This window comes from Mobula hypostoma, chromosome 2 (genome assembly GCF_963921235.1).
Source record: "Mobula hypostoma chromosome 2, sMobHyp1.1, whole genome shotgun sequence".
In the NCBI taxonomy this organism is placed as follows: domain Eukaryota; kingdom Metazoa; phylum Chordata; class Chondrichthyes; order Myliobatiformes; family Myliobatidae; genus Mobula; species Mobula hypostoma.
In genome coordinates this window covers 166,207,367-166,225,216 of record NC_086098.1, presented here as the reverse complement: position 1 = coordinate 166,225,216, position 17,850 = coordinate 166,207,367, and the positions used below count along the sequence as shown (strand labels likewise).

The window sequence follows — 17,850 nt, the reverse complement described above, 5'->3', positions numbered from 1 at the left end:
GCTGGAGGAACTCAGCAGACCCGGCAGCATCTATGGAAAAGAGTAAACAGTTGATGTTTTGGGCCGAGACCTTCATCAGGACTGGAAAGATAAAGTGAGAGAGAGCAAGAAATGGGAATAGGGGAAAGGGGTGAAGGGTGAAGGGAGTTACCAGAAATTACCGTAAATTTGAGAAATCGATGGTCATGCCATCTGGTTGGAGGCTACTCAGATACAAGATGTTGTTCGCCAACCTAAGTGTGGCCTCATCACGACAGTGGAGGAGGCCATGGATGGACATATCGGAATGGGAATGGGAAGTGAAATTAAAATAGCTGGCCACTGGGAGATCCTGCTTTTCCTGGCGGACGGAGTGTAGGTGCTCAGCGAAGCGGTCTCCAAATCTATGTCGGGTCCCACTGTTATACAGATGGCTACACCGGGAGCACCAAACACAGTATATGATTCCCACAGACTCACAGGTGAAGTGTCACCTCACCTGGAAGGACTGCTTAGGGCTCTGGATGGTAGTGAGGAAGGAGGTGTAGCACTTGTTCCGCTTGCAAGGATAAGTGCCGGGAGAGATGAGAGATCAGTGGGGAGGGATGAATAGACAAGGGAGTCACGTAGGGAGCGATCCCTGCAGAAAGCGGAAAGTGGAGGGGAGGAGATGGTGTGCACAATAACACCTTCTGAATCTCCCTGAATGTGTTTGGTACACCAGGCAGAACCCACAGTGAACAACTCACAAGAATGTTTACTTTTTTTATCTGGTGTGTCCAGGGAGAGGCAGCAACTCTGGTGAAGGAGTTCGTCACATCCATTCTGGGGCAGCTCACTCACTTTGGTCCCCCCTGGACCCTCCACTCTCCAAGCAGCTGTTTGCATGTGGCAGCAGCCACAACCTGGTACACCGCTTCACCAAGCAGGTTAAACAAGGTAAGGGTACTCTGGTGAGATGCTGGTCCTAACTCAGGCAGACTGGGTGGATGAGTTCTACAGTGAGTTCCGACAGCTGGGAAGGCTTCTCTGCAGCATTTTTTGGAGAACGAAGGGAATGGCAAGGAACAGAAGTCATCATGGTCGTTCCCTGCAACCAAGAGCTCAGTTTGTGACGACTACTCGTACCACTGAGGTTGAGAGTGGAACTGCCCCAGGATAAGGGCTTTTCCACTTTAAAAACTCTCCTGCACAGGTTTCCTGTCATCATCAGACACGATGGACAACCACCACATTTTACTTACTTAGAAATACAAAAATGAAGACCATATTAACAGACAGAAAGATAAGCACATACACTAAAAACAGAATACTGCAGTGCTACATTTATTCTATCCTGACTTATGGAAGTGAATACCGGACCATTTAACCAGCAATGGAAAAGAGACTAGAAGCAGCTGAATTATGGTTCTACAGGAGAATGTTAAAAATATCATGGACCACACACACATCAAATGAAGAAGTTCTCCAAAGAGCCCGAGCAGTTTGATCACTCATACCAACAATAAGAGAAAGACAACTCAGAATCCTAGGACACATCATGTGGAAAGATAAACTAGAAAAACTCATACTCTCTGGAAAGATTGAGGGGAGCAAACCTAGAGGAAGACCTCGGCTTATGTACATCAAAAGCATAGCCAGGTGGCTACACATTGAGGAAATGGAAGTCATCCAAAAAACGAAGGATAGATCTGTATGGAAAACCATGGTCACCAAAGTCCGCATCGGATATGGTACCTAGACAGACAGACAGTGGCGAACAGGCTCATCCAGCCCCCCTGCTGCCCAGCAACCCACCTATTTAACCCTAGCCTAACCACAGGACAATTTACAATGACCCATTAACCTACCGTAACCAGAACACCCGGAGGAGACCCACACATTCAAGGGGTGGACATACAAACACTTTAGAGACGGTGCCTGAATGGAGCTCTGACGCCCTAAGCCGCAATAACCACTACGCTGCCGTGCGTCCCCATCCGGAAAGGGGTTAGACCGCGTGCCATCTCAACGCTGATTGCTACACTACTGTGCTTAAAACATAAGAGGTTCTGCAGATGCTGGAAATCTTCAGCAATACACACAGAGTGCTGGTGGAACTCAGCAGGTCAGGCAGCATCAGTGGAGGGGAATAAAGAGCTGATGTTCCACGCCAAGACCCTTCACGGCACCGGAACTCTGACGCTTTATTCTCCTCTATTGATGCTCCCTGACCTGTTAAGCCCCTTCGGTACATTTTAAAAGCTCACTTAGCATTAACAGGTATATGTAGACAGTCATTCTGCCAATGTCAAGTTACAGGTAAATTTTCTGCAGCAGGGACTCTTGTTAAAATATTCAGCTCTGAAATTCCATCCAGGAAACAAAGCACAGAAGTTACAAAACAGTGGCCAAGATACCAGTCAAACTTTTCCACAAAATAGCGTGGCTATTAGCACAACGCTGTTACAGTTTGGGGTGTCAAAGAGTTCAGTTCTGGTGTCCATAAGACCATAAGATATAGGAGCAGAAGCAGGCCATTCGGCCCATCGAGTCTGCTCCGCCATTCAATCATGCGCCCTTGTAAGCAAGTTTGTATGTTCCTCCCTGTGACGGTGTGGGTTTCCTCCGAATGCTCCAGTTTCCTCCCACAGTCCAAGGATGTACTGGTTAATTGGTCATTGTAAATTATCCTGTGACTAGGAGAAGGTTAAACAGGTGGGCTGCTGGGTGGTTCAGCTTGGTGAGCCAGAAGGACCTGTTCCACGCTGTATCCCCGCAGACATCTTGCTAATGGTATTGGTCTACGGCATAAAAAAGGTTGGGAATCCTGATCTAAACCCTCCTATTAATGAAGCTGCCATAGTTATAACAAAGTACAGCACAGAAACAGACTCTTCGGCCCATCTACTCCATGCTGAACCATTTAAACTGCCTACTCCCATCGACCATAGCCCTCCATACCTCTACCATCCATGTACCTATCCAAACTTCTCAACATTGAAATCAATCTCGCATGCACCACTTATGCTGGCAGCTTGTTCCACACTCTCACCACCTTCCGGTTTCTTTGATATCTTTTAGAATTTCTCTTATAACCATCCACTCAAAACATTTACAGTCTACTCCCCCTACACAGATGCTGTTTAACCTCTGACCATAAACCTTCTGACGTAATTGATGGCATAAATGTATATTCAAGGAAACAGAGGTTTCAGCAAGACGTTCAAAATTAAATTAAATACAATGCATTTCAGAATCTGATGGTAATATAAACAGAGCCTTTACGATCTCAAGGAACTCACACATTGGGTGTTAGGTACTAAGGACAAGAAGTGATTTGTGTGTAAGCCACAGTCCATCCAGAGTCAGATTTTGTGCAAAGTACATCATTAGACTGCCAAGGGGACCATAATATAGTCGTGATTTGGAGACTTGCATGCCTCAATGCAGGAGTCAGGGCTTTATACTTTGGCTCCATAGGTCACCCATGGCCATGCCAAACAGGTCAAAAGATAGAGGCCAGACTAAGAGTGGTCCACCAGTCCTCCAAATTCGGGGGTTCAGTTCAGCTCAATCCTGACTGGCCAAACAAAATTGTTACAAAACAGCAAAGAAGAATCCTTCTACATCTGAGTGTGTCAGTATTCCTGAGTCTTCACCCAGGACTTGCATGACAGACAGTAGTAGAAACTAAGAGGAAGCTTCTGACATGATGAAGGAAGCCCTGAGTATCGCCAGAGATGGAGGACCTTCATTGCTGCCCTAAATGTCAGCGGCGTAACGGGCAGTAAGTATGTTATAAGGCCATGCTTACAGGAAATTCCAAGCTTTTGATTTTCAAGAGCCAGCAAACAAAAATGTGTTATTTTCCCTTGACAGTTTGTTGGACTGCTCCAGGCAGACACCAGTGCAGTACTGAACAGGTACAAATATCAAAATACATAGCATATGTCACCATATAGTACCCTATGAATCATCACAGATAAAGCCCGCCCCATCATTAAGCACATCTGTAAGGACTGCTGTTGTAGGAAAGCAGCAGCCACCACATAGGCCATGCTCTTTTCTCACTGCTGCCACCAGGAAGAAGATATAGGAGACTTAGGACTTGCACAAGGTTCAAGAACAGTCATTACCCCTCAACCATCAGATTCTTGAACCAGAGGGGAAAACTTCACTCAACCCAACACTGAACTGTTCCCACAACCCATGGACTCATTTTCAAGGACTCTTCATCTCTTGTTCTTGATGTTTCTCAATCCAGCTGGTGCTGGATTGGGTGTTCTGAAATGATCCAGAGGCGATAAGAGAGTTTAAGATTAAGGAACTTTCAGGGAACAGTGATCACAATATGATCGAGTTCACATTAAAATTTGAAAAGGAAAAAACAAAATCCAATGTGTCGGCATTTCAGTGGAATAAAGGAAATTACAATGGCATGAGAGGGGAACTGGCCAAAGTTGACTGGAAAAGGACATTTGCAGGAAGGACAGCAGAGCAGCAATGGCTGGAGTTTCGGCGAAAAATGAGGGAAGTCCAAATAAGAAGAAATTTTCAAAGGGAAGAAGGACATTACCGTGACTGACAAGTGAATTCAGAGCCAAAGTAAAAGCAAGAGAGAGGGCATACAAGGAAGCCAGAGCTAGTGGGAAGATACAGGATTGTGGAGCTTTTAGAAACTTGCAGAAGGAAACTAAGAAGGTCATTCGGAAGGAAAAGATGAATTATGAGAGAAAGCTTGCTACTCATATCAAAGAAGATACTAAAAGCTTTTTCAAGTATATAAAGGGTAAAAGAGAGCTGAGGGTAGATATAGGACCAATACAAAATGACACTGGAGATACTGTAATGAAAGGTGCGGACATGGCAGAGGAACTGAATGCGTATTTTGCATCAGCCTTCATAGTGGAAGATGTCTGCAGTATAACAGACATTCAAGGAAGTCAGGAAAGTGACACTTGTGCAGTGAAAATTACGACTGAAAAGGTGCTAGGAAGCTTAATGGTCTGAGGGTGCATAAATCTCCTGGACCTGATGGAATGCACCCTCGGGTTCTGAAGGAAGTAGCTGGAGAGATTGCAGAGGCATTAACGAAGATCTTTCAAGAATTGATAGATTGGAAAATTGCAAATGTTACTCCGCTATTTAAGAAGGGTGGGAGGCAGCAAAAAGGAAACTATAGACCAGTTAGCCTGACATCAGTGGTTGGGAAGTTGTTGGAATCGAATGTTAGGGATGAGATTACGAAGTACCGAGGCACATGACAAGATAGGCCAAAGCCAGCATGGTTTCCTGAAAGGAAAATCCTGCCTGACAAACCTACTGCAATTCTTTGAAGAAATTTCAAGCAGGGTAGACAAAGGAGATGCAGCAGACGTGGGGTATTTGGATTTTCAGAAGGCCTTTTACAAGGTGCCGTACATGAGGCTGCTTAGCAAAGTAAGAGTCCATGGAATTACAGGGAAGTTACTAGCGTGGCTGGAGCATTGGCTGGTCGTCAGAAAACAGAGAGTGGGAATAAAGGGATCCTATTCTGGCTGGCTGCCGGTTACCAGTGAATTCCACAGGGGTCGGTGTTGGGACCGCTGCTTTTTACTATATATGTCAATGATTTGGACTACGGTATTAATGGATTAGTGGCTAAATTTGCCGATGATACAAAGACAGGTGGAGGAGCGGGTGGTGTTGAGGAAACAGAGAACCTGCATAGAGGCTTACATAGGGGAATGGGCAAAGAAGTGGCAAATGAAATACAATATTGGAAAGTGTATGGTCATGCACTTTGGTGGAAGAAATAAATGGGCAGAGTATTATTTAGATGGGGAGAGAATTCAAAAGGCAGAGATGCAAAGGGACTTGGGAGTCCTTGTGCAAGATACCATAAAGGTTAACCTCCAGGTTGAGTCGGTTACGAAGAAGGTGAATGCAACGTTGACATTCACTTCTAGATGTATAGAATATAAGGGCAGGGATGTAATGTTGAGGCTCTATAAGGCACTCGTGAGACCACACTTGGAGTATTATGTGGAGTTTTGGGCTCCTTATTTTAGAAAGGATATACTGACATTGGAGAAGGTTCAGAAGATTCACAAGAATGATTCCTGGAATGAAAGGGTTACCATATGAGGAACGTTTGGCAGCTCCTGGCCTGTATTCCCTGGAGTTCAGGAGAATCAGGGGGGATCTCATAGAAACATTCTGAATGTTAAAAGGCCTGAACAGATCCAACATGGCAAAGTTATTTCCCATGGTAAGGGATTCCAGGACAAGAGGGCGCAATTTCAGAGTTGAAGGACGTCCATTTAGAACTGAGATGCGGAGAAATTACTGTAGTCAGAGGGCGATAAATCTGTGGAATTTGTTGCCACGAACGGCTGTGGAGGCCAAGTCATTGGGTGTATTTAAGGCAGAGATAGATAGGTTCTTGATTAGTCAGGGCATCAAAGTGTATGGGGTGAAGGCAGGGGAGTGAGGATGACTGGAAGAAAATGGTTGAATGGCGGGGCAGATTTGATGGGCCAAATGGTCTACTTCTGCTCCTATATCTTATGGTCTTATTTACTCCAAGTTCAAAGTAAATCTATTATTTATTATAAATGTCACCATACACAATCCTGAGATCCATTTTTATTTATTTTATTTTTATTTATTTTATTTTTATTTATTTTACTTTATTGTCGCCAATTGATACTACAGCGTACAATCATCACAGTGATATTTGATTCTGCACTTCACGCTCCCTGAAGTACAAATCGATAGTAAATAGTTAAAATTTAAATTATAAATCATAAATAGAAAATGGAAAAGGGAAAGTAAGGTAGTGCAAAAAAAAACAAGAGGCAGGTCCAGATATTAGGAGGGTACGGCCCAGATCCGGATCAGGATCCGTTCAGCAGTCTTATCACAGTTGGAAGGAAGCTGTTCCCAAATCTGGCTGTACGAGTCTTCAAGCTCCTGAGCCTTCTCCCGGAGGGAAGAGGAACGAAAAGTGTGTTGGCTGGGTGGGTGATGTCCTTGATTATCCTGGCAGCACTGCTCCGACAGTGTGCAGTGTAAAGTGAGTCCAAGGACGGAGATTGGTTTGTGTGATGTGCTGGGCTGTGTTCACGATCTTCTGCAGCTTCTTTCAGTCTTGGACAGGACAACTTCCATACCAGGTTGTGATGCACCCTAGAAGAATGCTTTCTACGGTGCATCTATAAAAATTAGTGAGGGTTTTAGGGGACAGACCAAATTTCTTTAGTTTTCTCAGGAAGTAAAGGCGCTGGTGGGCCTTCTTGGCAGTGGACTCTGCTTGGTTGGACCAAGTCAGGTCATTTGAGATATTGACCCCGAGGAACTTAAAGCTTTTGACCTGTTCCACTTGCGCATCACCGATGTAAATATGGTCCGCTACTCCTTCTGAAGTCAACAACCAATTCCTTCGTCTTGCTGACGTTGAGGGATAGGTTATTGTCTTCGCACCATGCCACCAGGTTCTTAATTTCCTCTCTGTACTCAAACTCATCATTACCCGAGATACGGCCTACAATTGTGGTGTCATCAGCAAACTTGTATATTGAGTTTGATGGAAACTTGGCTACTCAATCATGGGTGTACAGTGAGTACAGCAGGGGGCTGAGTACACAGCCTTGTGGGGCACCGGTGCTCAGAATGATTGTAGGGAATTCACAGTAAATAAAAAGAAAGACAATAGAATCAATGTAAAACCACAATGTACGTTTGTAAGTATACAATAAAAGAAAGAAATAATAAATAAGCAATAAATATTGAGAAAATGAGATGATGGTAGTGAGTCCATAGGTTGTGAGAACAGTTCAGTGCGTAGTCTGTCATCTTTTGCACTTTACTTGTTTGTCCATATTGTGTGCAGTCTTTGACTGATTCTATTGTGTTTCTTTGGATTTACTGTGAATGCCCACAAGAAAGTGGATCTCAGGGTTGTATTAGGCGACATATATGTACTTTAATAACTTTACTTTAAACTTACACAGGTGCTGTATGGAGCTGAACCACTTACAGAGCATAGCACCAGGCCCTTCAGCCCAGAAAGTCTCTGCTAACCATTCATCACACTTTATTTATTCTCCCCACATTCATAGAACAAATGTGGTCGGTGTAGGGTAAGGGGTTAGCATAGAACAGTAGAGCACAGTACAGGCCCTTCAACCCATGATGCTGTGCCGACCTTTTAACCTGCTTTGAAATCAATTTAACCCTTCCCTCCCACATAAGATCTCCATTTTTCTATCATCCATGTGTTTATCTAAGGGTTTCTTAAATGTCCCTAATGTATCTGCCTCTACCACCCCCGGCAGTGTGCTCCACACATCCACCACTCTCTGTGTAAAAAAAATCCTACTCCAACATCGCCCCTATACTTTCCACCAGTCACCTTAAAATTACGCCCCCTTGTATTAAGCATTTCGGCCTTGGGAAAGTCTCTAGCTGTCCACTCGATCTGTACCTTGTACCCCTTATCAAGTCACCTCTTATCCTCCTTCACTTCAAAGAGAAAATCTTTCCTCATAAGCATACCCTCCAATCCAGACAGCATCCGGGTAAATTAACTCCCTCATGCTCTTCAACGTGCCTAAACAAATGGCAATTTACAATGGCCAATCAACCCTCCGGATGTCGGGGGGAGTCAATGTGGTCACAAACACCGCCCACATACATACATACTCACACATGTACACACTCACACACAACACACACACCACCCACATACATACACACTCACACATGTACACACACACACATACAACACGCACACCACCCACACATAAACATAAACATCACTCATGCACAACACAAATACCATACACACTCACACACAACTCGCACACCACCCGCACCCATACACACTCACACACAGTACAAACACCACTCACACATACACACCCACACACAACATGCACAAAGCACAACCACCCACATACACACTACTCACACACAACATAAACATCACCCACGCACAACACTAATACCATACACACTCACACACATGAATACACAGAAACACAGACACGAACACTGAAAGAAGCACACACAAAATCACTCACACACATTAACACGTGCACAGAAGCACACACACGCACACACAAACAACACCCGAGGTCGGGTTTGAAACCCAGTTGTCGGGTTGAGAGGAAGCAATCAAACAATTTGAGTAAAGAGGTTTTCAATTTTATTCCTCACAGTTGTGTGCAGTTCAGGTCACCCATTGCAGGACGTGGTGGCAGAAAAGGTTCCAAGATTAGAAGAGGCTGGACAAATCGAATTGTTTACTCTGGAGTACTGGAAGCCTGATACAAGTATATAAAATTGCGAGGCCTAGGTTGAGCAGTCAGGGCAGTAAATGTCAAATTAAGAGGGCAGAGCTTTACAAGTAGAAAGGGGACGCGTGGGGCACAGTAAAGGCAGGGGTGATGGCGGAAGCGGGTACGAGAGGGGACAGACCATGCGCGGGCAGGAAGGATACAGTACCATCATGGGCGGGCCGAAGAGCTAGTGCCTGTGCTACACAGCCGGTAATATGCAACCACGCCAGCACAGGGGTCCAGCTCCTACCTTGCACCCACGTTGCCTACGGTACAACTGCGTCCATGCTGGAAAGTGCTTTGAAGGAGGACCCGACCCTACGATCGACTCACACGCTTTCCCCCTCGCAGCGGCACCAATCGCAGCTGTCTACCCGACTGAAACCCAGGCTGTGCCCCGGGGAGCGGGGCTCGGAAGCCGGGCGGGGGGTGTCCGGGAGCAGCAGGGTGCCCGAGGATTCCCCGGAGCTGCCAGGAAGCGTGACCGAGCTTGCATCCCTCTGTATCTCCCCTCGCCCCTACCCCTACCCCCTTACCGCTGTCTCCAGTGTCAAGCCACCCTTCTCCTGGGGCTCCTGAAACCTCGCCGGCGATGGCGGCCCCGACTCGTCTTCGCTCTCCACCCAAGTGGAGTCGTACTCTTCCTCTTCCTCCAGCATCTCACAGGGCCGAGCCACCGGGGCAGGAAAGAGCTCTTTGCAAATGTTAGCCCCTCAAATATATGTTAAAGATCCGCAGGGGCGAGGAGATTGGGAATAAAAGGCAAACTGTTTAGTCAAGGCAGTGGGTGGGAGGAGACTCCGCCTTGAATACCAGGAAGTGCAAACAAAGACCGTTCTCTCGCCTGATTCAATGGTTCCTCTTGGTGGGGAGAGTGGTCCGCTGCTGCAGATATAACATGTGGGGATTTTGTCAGCGGTTGTGGGGAGGCGAGAGGCCGATAACATTCCAGGTCGATGACCCGGAAAAGTCAGGGTTCGGGGAGATTGGGGATGACAAGAAAGGTCAGCAGCTGTAAAACGGACAAAACCGAAAATCAGATGCTGGAAATCTGAAATAAAACAAAGGTTGCCATAAAACTCAGCAGGCTGGACAGCCTCTGCGGAGGAGGAAACATGTTAAAGTTATGCAGCACCGAAGCTAGTCCATGCTGACCAAGATTCCGATTCACATTCCAACATCTCAGTCCATGGCCTCCTCTACTGTTGCAATGAGGCCGCACTCATTTTATATGCCGACTGGGTAGCCTCCAACCTGATGGCGTAAACATGGATTTCTCAAACTTCCGGTAATGTCCGCCCTTCACCATTCCCTTTTCTCTCTCTCACTTTATCTCCTTACCTGCCCATCAACTCCCTCTGGTGCACCTCCCCCTTCCCTTTCTTCCATGGCCTTCTGCCGTCCCCTATTAGATTCCCCCTTTCTCCAGCCCTGTAGCTGTCACCAGCGAACTTCCCAGCTCTTTACTTCACCCCTCCCTGTTTCGCCTGGCACTGTGTGTTTCTTCTCCCCTGCCCCCACCTTCTAACTCTACTCCTTATCTTTTTTTCTCCAGTCCTGCTGAAGGGTCTCTGCCTGAAACATCGACTGTACTCTTTTTCATAGAAGCTGCCTGGTCTGCGGAATTCCTCCAGCATTTTGTGTGTGTGCTTGGGTTTCTAGCGTTTCTAGCAGATGTTTTAAAATTTGCCCCCTTTGGCTCAGATCCCTGCTTTCCCATCTGTGTAGCTGTCCAAGCACCCTTCAGTTCCACAAAATGCTGCAGGAACTCAGCAGGTCAGGCAGCATTTTTGTATTCATTTACTGAGAAACAGCGTGGAAACACACCGCCCAGCAAATCCCCCGATTTTACCCTAGCCTAATCAGGAGACAGTTTACAATGACATCTAACCCACCAACCAGTACATCTTCGGACTGTGGGAGGAAACCCGCGCAATCACGGGGAAAACGTGCAGGCACGGTAGGAATTGAACCCAGGATGCTGGTACTGTAAAGCATTTTGCCACCACACCAGCGTGCAGCCCCCTGTCGAGAGAGATAAACAGCTAACATTTTGGGCCGAAACCCTTCGTCAGGCCTTCAGAGCCCTGATCAAGGGTCTTGCCCTTAAATATTGACTGTCGTTTACAGATGCTGCTTGACCTGCTGAGTTCCTCCAGCGTTTTGTGTGTGCTGCCCAAGATTTCCTGCATCTGCAGAAGCTCTTGTGTCAACCTTTTAAATGTTGATAATGTACCTGCCTCAACCATTTCCTCTGGCAGCTTATTCCGTCTGTTTATTTAGTGATAGAACATGGAGTCGGCCTTTTGGCTCTTTGAGCCACACATCCCTGCAATCCCACAATTCCAATTAACTCTAACTTACAATGATCAGTGAACCTACCTGGTACGTCTTTGGACTGTGACAGGAAGCCGGAACACCCGGATGCAGAGACCCCCCACAGAGGATACCGGAATTGAACTCCGAACTCAAAATACCCTGAGCTGACATGTAATAAGGGTAATGACACAATTGTAACGGGGGACTTCAATAATGGAAAAATCATTTGGTGTCAGATCACAAGAGAGGGAACTTGTTGAATGCCTACAAGATGGCTTTTTAGAGCAGCTTGTGCTTCAGCGGACTCGGGGAAAGGCTATCTTAGATTGGGTGTTGTGTAATAACCCAGATCTTACTAGGGAGCTTAATGTAAAGGAACTGTTAGAAAGTAGTGATCATAATATGATTGAATTCGTACAGCATTTTGAGAGGGAGAAGCATAAATCACATGTATCAATATCGCAAAGGAATAAAGGAAATTACAGAGGCATGAGAGAGAAGCTTGCAGAGGTGGATTAGAGGGGGACACTAGCAGGGATGATGGCAGAGCAGATATGGCTGAAGTTTCTGCTTCACTTTTGGATCCTGTAACTCGGAAAGGATGTGTTGTCAGTGGAGAGAATCCAGAGGAATTTCACAAGGCTGATTCCGGGAATGAAGGGGTTAACCTCCGAGAAGCATTAGGCAGCTTTGGGCCTGTACTCGCTGGAATTTAGAAGAATGCAGGGGGATCTCATTAAAACCTACTGAATGTTGAAAGGACTTAGATAGAGTGGATGTGGAGAGGATGTATCCTGTGGTGGGGGTATCCAGTACCAGTGGGCAAAGCCTCAAAATTGAGGGGTGATCTTTTAGAACAGAGTTAAGAAAGAACTTTTTTAGCCAGTGTGGTGAATCTGTGGAATGCTCTGCCACAGACAGTGGTGGAGACCAAGTCTGTCAATATATTTAACACAGAAGTTGATGGTTTCCTAATCGATTAGGGCATCAAAGGATATGGTGAGAAGGCAGGTTTTCGGGGTTGATTGGGATCCGGCATCAGCTATGATGGGATGGTGGAGCAGACTCGATGGACTGAATGGCCTAATTCTGCTCCTGTGCCTTATGGACATATGTCATGAAATTTGTTTTGTGGCAGCCGTACAGTGCATTAAAAATTACTATAAATTACAATTAAAAATAAATAAATATGCAAAAGAGGAATAGTGAGATAGCATTGGTGGATTCTTGGCCATTCTGTTGGTGTAAAGATTGCCCCTCAGGTTCGTATTACATCTAGACCCTTTCACCTTAAACCTATGCCCTCTAGCTCTTCATCCCCCAAACCTGGGGAAAATACTGTACATGTTCACCTTACCAATGTCCCTAATAATTTTATATACCTCTGTAAGATCACCTTTCATTCTCCTACACTTCAATTAAAAAAAACAACCAGCTCAACCTCTCACTGCAACTCAGTAAGGCAATATTCTTGTGAATCTCTTCGGCGCTCTTACCAGTATGTGTGTTTCAAGACCACAAGGTCACTGGATCATAAAATCATAAGATCATAGGATCATAAGCCCACTAGGGGATCTGCTGTGCTGGATTGGATGTTGTGCAATGATCTGGAGATGATAAGAGAGCTTAAGGTTAAGGAACCCTGAGGGAACAGTGACCTCAATATGATCGAGGTCACATTAAAATTTGAGAGGGGAAAAATAAAATCTAATGTGTTGGTATTACAGTGGAAGAAAGGAAATTACAATGGCATGAGAGGGGAACTGGCCGAAGTTGACTGGGAAAGGACATTTGCAGGAAGGACAGCAGAGCAGAAATGGCTGGAGTTTCTGCGACAAATTAGGGAAGTGCAAGACAGATATATTCCAAATAAGAAGAAACTTTCAAAGGGAAGAAGGACACTACCATGGGTGACAAGTGAAGTCAGAGCCAAAGTAAAAGGAAAAGAGAGGGCATACAAGGAAGCCAGAGCTAATAGGAAGATCAAGGATTGGGGAGCTTTTAAAAACTTGCGGAAGGAAGCTAAGAAGGTCATTCAGAAGGAAAAGATAAATTATGCGAGGAAGCTGGCGACTAATATCAAAGAAGATACTTAAAGCTTTTTCAGGTATATAAAGGGTAAAAGAGAGTCAAGGGTAGATATAGGACCAATACAAAATGACACTGGAGATATTGTAATGAGAGATGTTGAGATGGCAGAGGAACTGAATGCGTATTTTGCATCAGTCTTCACAGTGGAAGACATCTGCAGTATAATGGACATTCAAGAAAGTCAGGAAAGTGACGTTTGTGCAGTGAAAATTACGACTGAGAAGGTGGTCAGGAAGCTTAATGGTCTGAGGGTGCATAAATCTCCTGGACCTGATGGAATGCACCCTCGGGTTCTGAAGGAAGTAGCTGGAGAGATTGCAGAGGCATTAACAAAGATCTTTCAAGAATTGATAGATTCTGGCATTGTACCGGATGACTGGAAAATTGCAACTGTTACTCCGCTGTTTAAGAATGGTGGGAGGCAGCAGAAAGGAAACTATAGACCTGTTAGCCTGACATCAGTGGTTGGGAAGTTGTTGGAATTGATTGTTAGGGATGAGATTACAGAGGCACCTGGCAGCACATGACAAGATAAGTCAAAGCCAACATGGTTTCCTGACGACTAACCCACTGCAATTCTTTGAGGGAATTACAAACAGGGTAGACAAAGGAGATGCAGTAGATGTGGTGTATTTGGATTTTCAGGAGGTCTTTGACAAGGTGCTACACAAGGCTGCATAGCAAGATAAGAGCCCATGGAATTACAGGGAAGTTACTAGCGTGGTTGGAGCATTGGCTGGTCGGCAGAAAGCAGAGAGTGGGAATAAAGGGATCCTATTCTGGCTGGCTGCTAGTTACTAGTGGAGTTCCACAGGGGTCAGTGTTGGAACCATTACTTTTTATGATGTACACCCTATCCTCATTATATGTGAGGGACATATTCCTCGAAGTTGACGCATAATGTGAATAATTATTTAAATGGAGAAAATAGGGATGTGTTCCAGAGGGCTTCCTAAATATGTTTTATCTGTAATTTATTCACATTTTCATACCAATACGACACAAAAGCAGTACTACAAGACAACATTTGTATTATATTTAATCAATTTAAGGTAATATTCAATGTAATAAATCATAGAAAGTTAACATCCTCTGGTGTACAGTAATCACCGACAATGGCAGGTGTGTTCGGTCAGGGAGATGAGTGGTTGTTGTGGTGTCGGGCAGCTTTATACGAATAAGGTGGATGGTTGTGGTCGTCAGGATCATATCAAGCACAGCAAGGGGTGAAGGAAGATCACAGAACTCTTAGAACTGCCGGCAGCAGAAGATTACAGCAATTTGAATAAAGTGGTGAGGGTTGTTTGCTTGGCAGCATTTTGTTTTTCAGCATAAATTTGCTTGTAGGGAAGAAGGGTTGACGGCAGGGAACGACTGAAATGCTGACTTTGTTCTAAACTTGGGTCCATGTCCATCGCCATTTGTGCCAAGTGTTCCGACTTCCACCATTCCCTCACCGTTGGTAAACTCCCTGGATTTTCAAAATCGTCTGTTGCTTGCAGCATCTGAGAGATAGTTTGCCGTAAAAAAAATACGCACGCCTTGAATGTGGATTACACCTTGATTGAGTGGTTGAATCAACGATGTTGTGTTAAGCGGCAGGAAACGCACTGTTATGTTAGGATGAATGCTGTCCAAATGTTTAGGATGGGCTGACGTATTGTCAAGCAACAAAAAAACTTTAAAGGCAAGATTCTGTTCCCGGCAGTAGCGTCCCAGAGCTGTGTTACCTTCAGCTGATGCTGCGCTGTTTATAATTTTCAACTTTTTTTCAAGTGTTAAAGCGGTTCTCTGCCGCTCGGCTGATGGCCCAAGACATTTCATGGGACGCTTAGTAGGCATAGTTAAATATTTCAAGCACAAAATCACTGCACCGTAGGTAAAACCAACAAAAGTTTAAGATGGCGCATCCACACCTTGCCAAAACCAGTGCGAGAGTGGCGGGAGCGAGACCGTGAGGCGCGCGCACCTGACTTGTATTGGCGGGAAAGCGGTGCTTTTCATCCCAACAGTGAGACTGTGAGATGTGCGCACGTGACTTGTATTGGTGGGAAGGCAGTGCTCCTCGCATAACTGAGTTTTGGACGCATATAACGAGACATTGGTAGAAATAGGTTCCTCGCATAACTGTGAATCTGCATAGTCTGAAGACGCATATAACGAGAATAGAGTGTATGTCAATGATTTGGACTACGGTATTATGGGATTTGTGGCTAAATTTTCTGATGATACAAAGATAGGTGAAGGAGCAGGTAATGTTGAGGGAACAGAGAGCCTGCAGAGAAATTTACATAGTTTAGGGGAATGGGCAAAGAAGTGCAAATGAAATACAGTGTTGGAAAGAGTATGGTCATGCACTTTGATTGAAGAAATAAACGGGCAGACTATTATTTAGATGGGGAGAGAATTCAAAATGCAGAGATGCAAAGGGACTTGGGAGTCCTTGTGCAAGATACCCTAAAGGTTAACCTGCAGGTTGAGTTGGTTGAGAAGAAGGCGAATGCAATGTTGGCATTCACTTCTAGAGGTATAGAATATAAGAGCTGGGATGTGATGTTGAGGTTCTGTAAGGCACTCGTGAGATCACACTTGAGGTATTGTGTGCAGTTTTGGGCTCCTTATTTTAGAAAAGATATACTGACATTGGAGAGGGTTCAGAGAAGATTCATAAGAACAATTCCAGGAATGAAAGGGTTACCGTATGAGGAATGTCTGGCAGCTCTTGGGCTGTATTCCCTGGAGTTCAGGAAAATGAGGGGGTATCTCATAGAAACATTCTGAATGTTAAAAGGCTTGAACAGATTAGATATGGCAAAGTTATTTCCCATGGTAGGGGTTTCTAGGACAAGAGAGCACGACCTCAGTGTTGAAGGATGTCCTTTTAGAACAGAAATGCAGAGAAATTACTTTAGTCAGAGGGCGATAAATCTGTGGAATTTGTTGCCACGAGCGGCTGTGGAGGCCAAGTCATTGGGTGTACTTAAGGCAGAGAAAGATAGGTTCTTGATTAGCCAGGGCATCAAAGGGTATGGGGTGAAAGCAGGGGAGTGAGGATGACTAGATGAATTGGATCAGCCCATGACTGAATGGCAGAGCAGACTCAGTGGGCCAAATGGCCTAATTCTGCTCCTATATGTTATGGTCTTATGGACTTAGGAGCAGAATCAGGCCCTCCAGATTGCTCCACCATTCCATCATGGCTGATTTATGATTCCTCTCAACCCTATTCTCCTAGCTTTTACAGAATCACCATCTTCAGGCTAAAGAAATCCCTCCACATTTCTGTTCTAAGTGGGCATCCCTTTATTCTGATGTGTGGCGGGGTGGAGGTATATCTTTACCAAAGGAGGTGTAAGGTGCTCCTTCCCTCCGCTAGCCTGCAGGTCACTCTTGGGTGAGGTGTTGCACCTGCTTGGCCCCACGATCGTGGTTACGTGAAGCCATGGGAGCAGGTGGCGGATGGTCATTTGAGCATCTGGTGTATATCACGTCCTGGTTATGCGACCACTGATGCCAGGCAGACAGTCTCTGAAGAGTATTGATAATAGCTGGGGTTATCCATCTTGTAAAGACACTGCCCAGAAGAAGGCAATGACACACCACTTCTGTAGTAAAATTTGCCAAGAACAATCATGGTCATAGAAATACTATGATCAACTGTCATACAACACGGTATATAACAAACTCTACTCTGAAGCTTTGCCTTCTGGTCCTGGACTTCCCCTCTATAGAAACATGGAAGACCTACAGCACAGTACAGGCTGTTTGGCCCACAAAGCTGTGCCGAACATGTCCTTACCTTAGAACTATCTAGGCCTACCCATTGCCCTCTATTTTTCTAAGCTCCATGTATCCATCCAGGAGTCTCTTAAAGGACCCTATCGTTTCCGCCTCCACCACCACTGCCAGCAGCCCATTCCACGCACTCACCACTCTGCTTGAAAAACTTACCCCTGACATCTCCTCTGTACCTACTTCCAAGCACCTTAAAAACATGTCCGCCCGTGCTAGCCATTTCAGCCCTGGGAAAAAGCCTCTGACTATCCACACGATCAATGCCTCTCATTAGGCAACTCCCTTTTCACATCCACTGTGTCTAGGCTTTTCAATATTTGATGAAGAGGTATTTCTTTAGCTAGAAGGTAGTAAATCTGTG

The 17,850-nt window shown here is 45.3% G+C and overlaps 1 protein-coding gene across 2 annotated transcripts in view; it reads right to left on the bottom strand.

Moving 5' to 3' along the window:
• LOC134359899 (opioid growth factor receptor-like protein 1) overlaps positions 1-10,435 on the bottom strand; it is a 48,684-nt gene extending 38,249 nt beyond the window's left edge. The window contains exon 1 of one of the 2 annotated variants that reach the window (XM_063073714.1): positions 9,821-10,435. In XM_063073714.1, the coding sequence (XP_062929784.1) occupies positions 9,821-9,943 (123 nt within the window). In that variant the 5' untranslated portion in view covers positions 9,944-10,435. The remainder of the gene's footprint in view (positions 1-9,820) is intronic. The other variant, XM_063073724.1, reaches the window with a different exon arrangement.
• Between the last annotated feature and the right edge of the window lie 7,415 nt (positions 10,436-17,850).